Source organism: Priapulus caudatus, unplaced genomic scaffold (assembly GCF_000485595.1).
Source record: "Priapulus caudatus unplaced genomic scaffold, Priapulus_caudatus-5.0.1 Scaffold1602, whole genome shotgun sequence".
Taxonomy (NCBI): Eukaryota; Metazoa; Priapulida; class Priapulimorpha; order Priapulimorphida; family Priapulidae; genus Priapulus; species Priapulus caudatus.
Window position 1 is genome coordinate 34826 of NW_014578663.1, and position 12285 is coordinate 47110.

General features: G+C 41.1%; 1 protein-coding gene across 1 annotated transcript in view; it reads right to left on the minus strand.

Annotated features, from left to right (window-relative positions):
* Positions 1 to 293: 293 nt before the first annotated feature.
* The window catches only part of LOC106817124, a 14091-nt gene continuing 2099 nt past the window's right edge, over positions 294 to 12285 (minus strand). The window contains exons 2-7 of the mRNA XM_014821771.1: positions 2889 to 2980; positions 2652 to 2766; positions 1963 to 2064; positions 1404 to 1568; positions 1089 to 1250; positions 294 to 984 (exon numbers count right to left, since the gene is read on the minus strand). Coding sequence (XP_014677257.1) covers positions 836 to 984; positions 1089 to 1250; positions 1404 to 1568; positions 1963 to 2064; positions 2652 to 2766; positions 2889 to 2980 — 785 coding nt within the window. The 3' untranslated portion in view covers positions 294 to 835. The remainder of the gene's footprint in view (positions 985 to 1088; positions 1251 to 1403; positions 1569 to 1962; positions 2065 to 2651; positions 2767 to 2888; positions 2981 to 12285) is intronic.

The window sequence follows — 12285 nt, forward strand, 5'->3', positions numbered from 1 at the left end:
GATGATACACAGAAATCTGTGCAACACTTCGTGATACATAAGGTGCCTAAAGTGGATTTGCACCACGACAAACACCATATGCAATTAAAAGTGCGCTGTGGCTATATATATGCCCGGCAGCCGGGCACGGTCTTCGATATCCTAAATACCCGGCAGTCAAGTCAATTGCCGTCGCCAGTAAAATTATTTTCCCAATACGAAAACAGACTCCTGAAAAAGTTGGAGACGACTTGCTAGCTAATATTGCATAGGTGCATAAAAGGCATTAATACATTGCTTTGGGTGTGTCTTAGAAAAATATTTCTAAAGGTGATTGAACCATGAAACTTTTATGTAGCGTAATTTTAACCTAGATTAACTTAACATAACCCTAGAACATAGAGTAAAGGATATACCTTTAATTATTTGAGTTGCAAAAACTTGACTCGGTCTGCAGATTCTGGGTAAAATATTGTCAGACCACACTATTCACACCATTGAAAATTCCCCTAGACAGTTCTTGTTAAATACAAGAAGCGATCTAAAATCACTACAAGCAAAATATTTTTTTGTTAATTTAAAAAATTTACAAATCACCTATAGTGATCATTCAGAACTAAATTCCAGTAAAAAATATCACGATAAATGTATGCAGATAACTATTCAAATTTTGGCTAATGCTTACAATAATATTACAAGAATGGCATAAGGGATCATAATGAAGGAAACCCATAGAAAAAACTTCCTGGAATAGGAATATGTTGCACTATCATCACTGCATACCGCATACCCTAGCTGTAATCAATTCATAATGTGGCGTACAAAAAAGGCTTTGGCCCCCTCAGTGGTTAGCACATTAAAACAGGGACTGTGCTGTTTGTAATTGTTTTTTGATGTAATCTTCTCTTGCTTGCAGTAGTATCATTGCTCCTGCTTGTGCTTTTTTAGTCAGTGGACCTTTGCCAATGCAATAAAAATTGCATGCTTCTCCATGAGTGCAACCAACTAGTTGAAAAACAAAAAAACACAGGCTCGTATAGATTCTGTTGCTTTACACTAATAACACTGTGTTAGAGAAGACTACATAATATAGTGGCATGAATGCTTACAGTAGTCTGTGGTCAAATCACAGTACATGTACTTGACCAACTGGTTCTCATAGTACGTGATGAACTGCTTCATCTCTGTCTCGAGGATGAGCATTTCCTCCTTGAGACGCATGAGCTTCTGATGCAATTCAGCCACTTTTCTCTTTTCTGCAGTTGTGTGGCCTGTGTTGAATTGAAAATGAAACACTTTTAATCTACATATGACAGATATCATGTTCAATTATTCATTCTCTGGTCAATGTTTAGATTTTGCCTCTTTCGGTAATATCTATAGATCTATATCTATACACTAAACAATATCTAAAAACAACTTACTCGTCGCAGTTCCTTCAACTAGCCATGGAAAGTTTCCTTCCAGGACCCGAGCAGTTGTTACAGCAATCTGAGGGGTGACGTCATGCAATTGCACAATGGCTGCAGCAACAGCCTTTGTGTCGCGTTCGTTTCTGCTGCGCAACACCGTGTTATGCTTTGCTCTTTCTTAAATTAAAACAAAATTATATGTATAAATAGCCTGATTTATATGAACTCCTGTCTGCAACTTACACAGATAAGGTCTATGTCTCCCTGGTTACTGTCGGAACATACCCTAGAAACTATTTGATATGGTTAGGGTTAGGGTTACTGGTTAGGGAGTAGGCGTAGGCAATTCCCTAGACTTGTTAGTGGAGTAGGCGAGGTAAAGTTCAGCATATTAGAAGTTACCAGGGTACGTTCCGGTATACTGGACCGTACCCAGGGTATGTTCCGGCAGTATCCAGGGAGACATAGACCCGACGAGCGTAACTTACTATAAAGATTAATGCATATTGGCATGGTGCTTGCGAACATATATTGATTCAGGTTGTTTACCAAGTATAAATTAATGTTTTACCATTTTGTCTCATGACATGCCTGCGCTGCTGGATCGTAAAAGACAGCGTCTCTAGCCGTGTCATTATAGCGCCTTGATCATTGTCAGCTTGACCGTCGTATCCTATACATAATATAAAACCCACTGTATATACGAATATTAGCGTTATTAGGGGAAGAAACTTTCTAACAAAATAACTATCATTACTGCATGATGATTGTAATTTTCGATCTTTGTGTCTGCAAGTGGGAATATAATAAAATACTAGCTGCAATAATGCTTTTCTATAGGACTAAGAATGAGAATTAACCAGATTTTTATGCAGTCAATTGCAAATTAGCCAAGTTACAAAATATTTTTAACATGACATGGTGGGTGAGGTGGCATAGGTTTCATGCTCTGTATATCAATAACACAGTACAACGACATGTAACATATTGCAGCAACAATTTTTGTATTATAATATCAAGAGCTAATAAATACCTATTTGCGCATTTTGCGGTGTTTATTAGCTCTTATATATATATATATATATATAACACTTGGTATCAGTGGTATTAAAGGCCATAACACTGATTTTAGCTGTGGTTACACTGGGATACACTGTGTTTTCACACAGTGTATTTGTGTTTTGCAGCCAAATCCTGTGATTCAACAACAACCAGAACATATTAAAATTGTGCAAAAACAAATGAATTCTAAAACCAAACCTGAGGCAAACTCGGTTATCTCTTTAACCCATTGTGGAAGAGTCGTCACGTCGATGCCAAGCTGCCTACAGTTACCAAGAATTTCTGGCTCTACTATCTCTATCTCATTCTTCATCTGTAATATCAATGAAATAACATATCATGTGGAATGAAGCCACATTCTTATGAAGTTTTCCACACATGATAACAGAAACCGGTCAAGTGGTAATCCAAGTGCGATTTTTTCCATACAATAACCTTAGCATGCTTTTTTGCCAGTGATTTTGCCATCATGTTGATTTTTTTCTGGTTCCAGAATTTAACCGAGAGAGTTATTTCCTCTTCTCTGGCTAGAAAAAAGTGTATCATATATAATAAAAATTAGTTTATACACGATTTGTTCTGATCATTTAAAATCAAACGGGTATTACAATATATCTATGCAGAAAAGTTAGCATAGAAAAATGATCTACACATCTTTAATTACATAAAATTAATTTATACACTGAATAACTAAAATGGTGGTGGTGGTGGTGGTCGCGGTGCTAGTGGTGCTGGAGGTGGTGGTGGTGGTGGTACATCTGGTGGTGGTGGTGGTGGTGCCGCATCTGCTGCTGGTGGTGCTGGTGGCGGTGCTAGTGGTGGTGGTGCTGGTGCTGCTGTTGCTGGAGCTGCTGGTGCTGGTGGTGGTGGTGCTGTTGCTGATGCTACTCTGAGGGCTGCCACCGAACAGATATGTTTACTTAACATGTAGATTAATGCTTATATTGTATTATGTAGTTTACAATAATCATTTCCCCCTATAAAATTCCAATTAAAATTATATATATTCTATACATTGAAGGTTGATCTACCAGGCATTATTATAGCAGGGATCACTCAGCTATAGCGTAATATCTTGCAGTGTACAAAAAAAATCCAACAACAGTGTATTCAATGATAATTGTGAGTGTTCATGAAATTAGTGAAATTTGCAGTGTAAAAATGTAGAACAAAATGTGCAGCCTTATTAACGATTGGTTGGTTTTTTATAGAGATTCAATTCAGCAATACTCTGCTAATCATTGACCAGTCCCAGACTAAACAGCGTTTTGGCCAGTGATCCGATCATATTACTATAATGCTTATTAATGAACGTAACATAAAACCATTTTCTCACCACAAGCTTTAAATCGTTGCATCATACTATCCTTCAAAGCAGGATAATCTTCTATGATGTTTGTTCCAGGCCCCGGAGTCCCTAAAACAGTGACATTGCTGCCACTGTGCAAAAGGACGGCGACATGCATGCCCCGTCCTTCCATCTGCACCAGCTGTTGGAAAATATAAAATTGACAATATCTCAATTACAATTTTGTTAACTTATCATAAACGCTTTAGTACACACTGAGTAGTGTTGCAAAGTATGCTGCTACAACTCATTCATCAAAGAACCAGTGGCCATTCAGATACAACATTAATCGCTTCAATCAAAAATATCAGGAGATCATAATAATTATTATTATCTCCTGAAAATATCAATGGAAAAGTTTAGACGTACTCTAGATTTATAAACGTTTTTAAGATAGGCTACATTCTATAAGACTGTGCGAAGTATAAAACATTTACAGTACAATGACAGGTAATATAGGCAACCATGATATGTGCTGTAGCCTGTAAGCGATATCGTTAAAATTTAACCCAGCATGAAATAATTCAGGCAAATGTTTAATACTATCTAAGAATACTACCAATGTTTTAAGTCTTCCAATTAAATATGCTGGGCTTTTTTTGGCCCCCTTCGCCTTCATACGTTCCCTGTCAAGTTCTTTTTGGGTAAAAGGCAACTTGCAGTTTTGGCAAGTTTTGCACCGGATCGATTGGACCCGCTTGCAAGATTGGCACACCTTCATTGCCTTGCCTTGTAAGCTCTAAAACAGAAAATTACATTCATGTTACAATATCAATGATATTGATAACTCTGATTTTTATACATGCATGGAGTAGGGGATGCTTAAATTATAGGTTATTATAATATTAGTCAGGTCCCTTAGTGCAAAATATGGGCCGGATCATTACAGAGCTGAAAAAAGCATCAAACTTTGCACAGTTGTAGCTTATGGCAGTACTATACATATTAGAGGGGTGCCCAATGCAAATATTCCTCAGAAGGGAATTACAGATTATTTAATGTTCGAAAAACTAGACTCCAAACTCCCCTACCGGAGTGGTAGGGGGTTCGGAGTCAGGTGGTTCGAACATGTAATCATCTGTAATTCATTTCCGCGCGCATATATTTGCCAATATCTTGACTAAGACGTGTGACTATAGGTAGCTAAATTTCAAATAATTGCAACTCAATTCCTTCGCGAGATGTGAGAGTTAATACACTTGCCTGCCGTCTATATATAGCCGTATTGTCTATATATATGTATGTAGATTTCTAGAAATGTAACTTGCTCGTGAGATATGAGAGTTAATACATAGCGTAATCGCGTATAATTATATCAGGAGTCTATCAATAGTATCGATACTATAATATTGATAGACTCCTGATTATATTATGTGTAAATGCGCGCGGGGGGGGGGATTACCAGCTGTTCACAATGCGCCAGTATAGGCGGGCGCGGTTTGAACATTAAATCATCGATAATTCACTTCTAAGGAATATCTACATTGCGCACCACCTCTAATATTTATTTATAACCTACTGCCACAAGCTACAATTGTGCAAAGTTTGATGCTTTTGTCAGCTCTGTCACGATCATGATGCAAAGGGACCCGACTATAAATAGTATAATACCTAGGTTATTGTGAGTAGTAATCCTAGAGCTCATAGTCTAGATGTCCCCCAGGGTACTGCCGGAACGTACCCTGCATGGTCACTATTTTCAGTATTTGATATGGTTAGAGTTAGAACTTAGGGTTAGGGTTAGAGTTATGCCGGTTAGGGTTACGGTTACTGGAGTAGGCGTACGTAGGCGACTCCCTACACAGGCACTTGGAACGTCTCAATAAAAAAAATTAATGGTAAATAAACACGAAATGTACCAGAGTCTTAATGTTTCTCTACTCTATTTTACCTATAATTACCTGTAAATACTGGTCAAATGCTCTTATTCATGTTGTTTGTGCACGCAGCACAGGGCGCCGCGGGCGGGCGTGCGGTGTACTTGTGTGTTGCAGATGAGCATTTGACCGGCATTTACAGGTGATTATAGGCGAAATAGAGTAGAGAAACATTAAGACTTTGGTACATTTCGTGTTTATTTACCATTAATTTTTTTTATTAAGACGTTCCAAGTGCCTGTGACTCCCTAGACTCGTTAGTGGAGTAGGCGAGGTACGGTCCGGCATATTAGATAGTACTATAGGGTACGTACGGTTCCGGTATACCGGACCGTACCCAGGGTACGTTCCGGCAGTACCCCGGGGGACATAGATTAGACCCTCTCAGCAATACTACTACTACTATAGTCCTACTGCTGAGAGGGTCTATGTCCCGCGGGGTACTGCCAGAACGTACCCTGGTACTATCTAATATGCCGGACCGTACTTCGCCTACTCCACTAACTTGTCTAGGGAGTCACCTACTCCCTAACCCTAACCCTAATCTTAACCCTAATCCTAACCATATCAAATAGTGACCAGGGTACGTTCCGGTATACCGGACCGTACCCAGCTAGGTTACGTTCCGGCAGTACCCTGGGGGACATAGACCCTATGAGCAGTACTATACTAGACTAGTCACTACATAGCATTGCTCATAGGGTCTATGTCCCACAGGGTACTGCCGGAACGTACCCTGGTTACTATTTGATATGGTTAGGGTTAGGATTACTCGACGGATTAGGATTAGGGTTAGGGTTAGGGTTAGGGCTAGGGAGTAGGCGTATAGGCGACTCCCTAGACTCGTTAGTGGAGTAGGCGAGGTACGGTCCGGCATCTTAGATATTGGGTACCGGTACGTTCCGGCAGTACCCCGGGGTGCATAGACCCTCTCACTCTCAGCCATTACTAGTCTAAAGTAATGCCTAATGGCTAATGCCAGTAAGTAATGGCATTAGTAATAGTATTAGAACAGTCACTAAATAGTATTGATAAGTTTTTATATTTATAAGTTTAAATCAAATAACAATTGTCAATTCATTTCACGTCACTTACTGATTCTGGAGGTGGCATGCTGGCAGTCAAATTCAATAGCAACAAAATTCAATTTCTGTGTGGTGCAATTTTATTTTCCCGCGGTGATGACTCGGTGCTTGTGTACATTAGTAACCTATGATACTGCCATCTGTTGCTGTAAAAGGTAACAAAACTATACAAATTTCTAACGAATGTCAAGAATATTTCATTATTATAGTAGTTGTATTCTATTATTGTATAATTTATTATTATTATTTATTATATATTATGTATTGTTATTAAACACTATGAAGTGTTATTTTTATTATTATTGGTGCTTGCTCTGGTTTAACCTCCGTACGTGTAATACCGTGTTAACCATACTATACCCGTGTAATATTTCTCTCTGGGGTTTATGTTATAAAACTTTATGAACTGAAACAAATGCATTACCCTTAGTAATTTTGTACGTGTTCTACATTAATACTACCAAGAGCGTATAAAGAAGGTTTATCCTATTTTATTTGCTCTTGATACTACTATTTGTTTTATTACATCAATGAGTTGTATATACTACAGTGATCTTCTTCTTCTGTCGTGTGTACCGAGCGAGGAGGGGCATAGCCGCTGAGGCATCTAGCCTACCGTCACATAGCCATTCCCGCGTTGGGACGTCAATCTCCACCACCCCTGCACTCCTTTCGGAGGCCGATGGAGAGGGCAATCCTTGATTAATGTTCCGCCGTCTGCTGTGCCACTCCGCAGTCGCAGGCAGGATCTGCTGTATACCTCATCTGTGCATATTGGCACTGAAGTGTGCCACTCTAGTTCACAGACGATTTAGCATGACCCAAGCATGGCAAGGATGGTCTGAGCCAGGAGGGTTCCATGATATGTAGTTTTTCAGGCACAATGGTGACTGGCACCACTGCTGCGACCAATTAATTGCAGTCCAATGGGTTGTTATATTGGACTGTATGACTGCAAGCAGTGACTCTGCCTCTGAAGTGAAAGGGTGGCGCGTCTTAATGCCCCGGTCACACATACACGACGCACGACCCGCGCACTGAAAAATTAGCAATTTTGGCCAGTGCGTTGTCTTTCGCTGGGTGTGCGTCAGCATTTGTTACTCATTCGTCGAGCACGCTGGACCAACGCTATGCATTCGTTGTCATTCGCTGTGTGCGTCGGAATTTTTGTGCATGCACAAAAATGTGCATGACCTGGGCAACCTCAGTGTTACATCAGGTGATCACAGATGAGGCGAGACAGCCCCGCTTTATGGCTCAGTTATACATACGCGATGCACGGCCCGCGCATTGAAAAGTAATCAAAAAATGGAAGATAAGATCAGTGCGTCGTTGTGCGCCCAACTTTTGTCAGGATTTGGGAGAAGCTAGCGATTTGACAATGAATGCACAGCGTGTTGCTAGCGCACGGAACGAATGGTCTGCGCATGCACCGCGCATTCAATGCACAGCCAGCAAACGGTCAGCGTTAGGTCAGCGAACGAACATGGTCATCTGTGATCACCTGACCTAACGCTGACCGTTCGCTGGCTGTGCATTGAATGCGCGGTGCATGCGCGGACCATTCGTTCCGTGCGCTAGCAACACGCTGTGCATTCGTTGTCAAATCGCTAGCTTCTCCCAAATCCTGACAAAAGTTGGGCGCACAACGACACACTGATCTTATTTTCCATTCTTTGATTACTTTTCAATGCGCGGGCCGTGCATCGCGTATGTATAACTGAGCCATAAAGCGGGGCTGTCTCGCCTCATCTGTGATCACCTGATGTAGTAGGTGTTCCAGGTTGAGGGAAAGGCGAGCAAGGGGCATTATGTGTGCTTTCCTTCTCAGTACAGCCAGTGGAATTCCAGCCAAGACTGGGAGTTGTTCCGCTGCAGTTGGGCGTAGGCAACCGGTGATGGTACAGAGTGTGCTGTTTAGACTCGTGTCTACGGAGGTGCGCCTGGGCGCTCCTGGACCATACAGGTGCACAATACTCAGCATGGGCATGGACGGGTGCCAGGGCAGATGTGCATAGGGTGGAGACACTGGCTCCCCAACTTGTGCCAGTGAGCACAGATTAGTGCTCCACATGCTCCGACTCGATGATCGGACTCACTCCTCGTGAAGCTGGGCATCCAGGATGTCAACACTGTGCTACGCACAGGCAGAATCAGGTGGCTCGGCCACGTTGAACGCAGTACCGAATGGATAGCTCAAGCTCGCAAGCTCAAGGTGGACTCTCAGAGAGAACCCGGCAGACCGAAGAAGGCGTGGGAGAAGGTGGTAAAGTGCGACCGGGTGAAGCTCGGCCTGGAAACGACGGACCCTCAAAACCGCTCTGCATGGAGAGGGCGTCTCCGACGACATGTCACACAGGCCCCATCATCAGGAGAGGATTAATTCTGGCCTGGATAATCTAAAGCCGGATGATGATGATGATGATGATGATGATGATGATGACGATGATGATGATGACGATGCTGTGACTTTGTCGCCGAGGATGGGCAACTACAGTGACAATGCTGGATGTTGTTCCAGTTAATTATAATGTAGGTTGAAATTTGATATATATAATGAGGTTCAATAATATCTTATGAAATCAATGATATCATAATGAGGTTCAAATTTAAAATAGATTAAAACTGAATAAAATTTACATATTGTCATTTATTATAATACAGTTGCAAAACGCATACAGTGTAAGAAATTTTGAATTACTTGAACCAGCCCATAGCATTAACCTGAATAAACCTATAGCTACATTTGATTTCATTAGCAACATACATATTCTACGTAGGTATCTATAACATGACTATTTCAATGCACGTACATACATGGCAACGTTGATACAAACATGTAACCTAACAGAGTAGATATTATTTGCTAGGTTACATATTTCTACCTTACAACAGCAGAATTTGTTTTATAAAGTGTTACGTACTCTGCTTCATGAAGCTGTACTATACACTGCCTAAATATTGTAAGACCTTTAGGGCATGCATGCCAATTAAACAGTACTTGACAATTTATAGGAAATTGTGGGTTTACAAACCTCCGAGTTGTATATAACTCTACAGTTCCAGACAAAATATTTAAACTATACATATAATGGGAACTGCATCCTTCTAGATCTTCTAGATAAATAGAAGACACATTACTTATATCTATAGAAGGTCCATGGAAACCCCTTGTGCTGTCACTAGCTATCTATAGCTTCTTAGGCAAACATGATCATCCAATTTCTGCTAACTGTTGTTTGAAGATATATTCAAATCTGCAAAAAATATTATTAAAAGTTGTTTGTTAATAAGCTGCATACAATTGAAAATTAACTACACGAACCAAAAGCATAAAAAACACTTATGTTGTCTTAAAGGAACCCTATCATGGTTTTCATAAGTCACGCTTTGCGTACGTCTGACATCAGAAGCTTCTCCTGCGCATGTGCATCACCCAGCACACGATACTGTAGCTAAACGTACTGGCCTGAGCACGAGCAGAAGGTACTGCACCTGGTACTGGTACTGCAGCTCGTACTGGCACGAGCAGCAGTCGCTCACCGGCCCTATGTAGGATATGCGAGTGTTATGTTGCTCGCAGATGAATATAGCGAGCGAACGGTCCGCCGTTACTGTGACCCATCACAGAGTCGTTGCTAAATAACAACAAGTGGTGATCAACTGCGTCGCACGCGATTGATTGATTGGAATACGACTTCGAATCCACTAATGTAAAATGTTGTTATCCACTAAAAATTACAATTTTATGGTTCTCTATAATTTTCATGATCAGTTGGCAGAAAGTCAGGGTACGGTGGGACAATGCAGGGTACGCAGCAACATATTGTATAGTACCCTGAGGTACTTTCCGATATATGAACCGTACCCAGGGTACCCTCCAAATTCCAATAGTACCCTGGAGGACAAAGACCCTATCAGCGTTAGTAACTAATTAACGGCTCACTATGCGCATCCAAATGCTAATTTCTCTAGTAATAACCTAGCAAATACTTTGTGTCATGCATAATCATACTACTTTATGACAAAATAAACTCTAGTTCCGCTCATTTCACTGCGCGTTGTCTTATAAAAGGTATTTGAAAATACCTCCAATGTTGTTCAAATTCTCCGATGTTGTTGACACTTTTGCCTTGCACTGTCAAGCAACCGTACAGCGGTGCTGCAGTACAGCGGTACAGGTGTAGCAAAGATAAAAACATGTGACGTCACCTAACCGCTTCGTGGTTGGCAAACAATTCGGCGCTGGCGCCAGATTACCAGATTTCGCACCTCTTTTTTGTGGGTTTTAAGCAAACGTGCAGTGAAATGGGAGGAACTATAGTTTATTTCGCCATAAGGTAGTGTGATTACGCATGACACGAAGTATTTGCTAGTCTAGTACTGGAGAAATTAGCGTTTGGATGCGCATTGTGAGCCTTTAAGTAACTACAGCTTCCCCACTCGTGAGTGTGAATGCACCGCACCTGTGTTTCCAATTTCTCTAGAAAAGGGGTACGTTTTCTCCAGCTATCTCAGCCAAGAAATCATTTAAAAAGGAGGTAAATTTAGCCAAATTTTTTGCCTAAAACCTGACTCTAGATCAGTTTTTACTGCGGGTGTCTCTCGCTTTGAGATAACTTCGGGAAACCTCGCTTGTTTCCGTCAATGATTGACAAATGGAATAAATGACGTCTGTTATTGATTGCCATAGTGATAACCCCCGCCTGTGCCTACCTAACGCTGGATGTATAGTAAACTCACGTAGCACGAAAGTGAGTCAGCGCTACCATGGCGCTACACAGCAGCGACCGGAAGCAACACACTGACCACAAAGCGAGGCTCGTCAGAACTATGTCTCCCTGGGTATTGCCGGAACATAACCTTGGTACTGTCCCGTATACCGGAATGTACCCTAATATGCCGAACTGTACCTCGCCTACTACCAGGGTGGAAAACTGATAATTGGAGGCACTGGTCCAGCAGGACCAGTACCTCTGAGGAAGTACTGGTCCTGGTCAGTAGGCACTGGTCCAGGATTTCTGTCATAGCAAAGGGAATGACTCGGATGTGGGGACGTTTTTATAGGGGGGGGGATGGTGCAATTTGGTGATGTGCATTCTAAGGTATTCTTAAAAATTATATTTTTTACTCGTTTCGATACACTGATGCGTAGTAAATCGGAACAAGTCCAAAGATCAATCTCAAAAATCAATCAAATCAATCAAAGATCAAAAATCAACGATCAAAACATCAAAGATCAGCGGTCTCTGAAGACCGCCCATTATTCCTATAAATTATCATATTTAATTACACGCGATCGCTGATTGGTCGGGATGCCCAGTATTATCGAATTAGCAGAGGTTTAACAGCATGACCTAGAAAATCGAACACAACAAACATGGAGAGTTTGTGTACTTCGCATGAACTTTAGGCTTCGGAATTTGACTATTTTTAGTCTATATCCCAGCTAACACATAACGTTTTAGCAACGTTTCTAAATGGTTATTTTATGGTTTGGTATGAATAAAACGTTTTCTTAA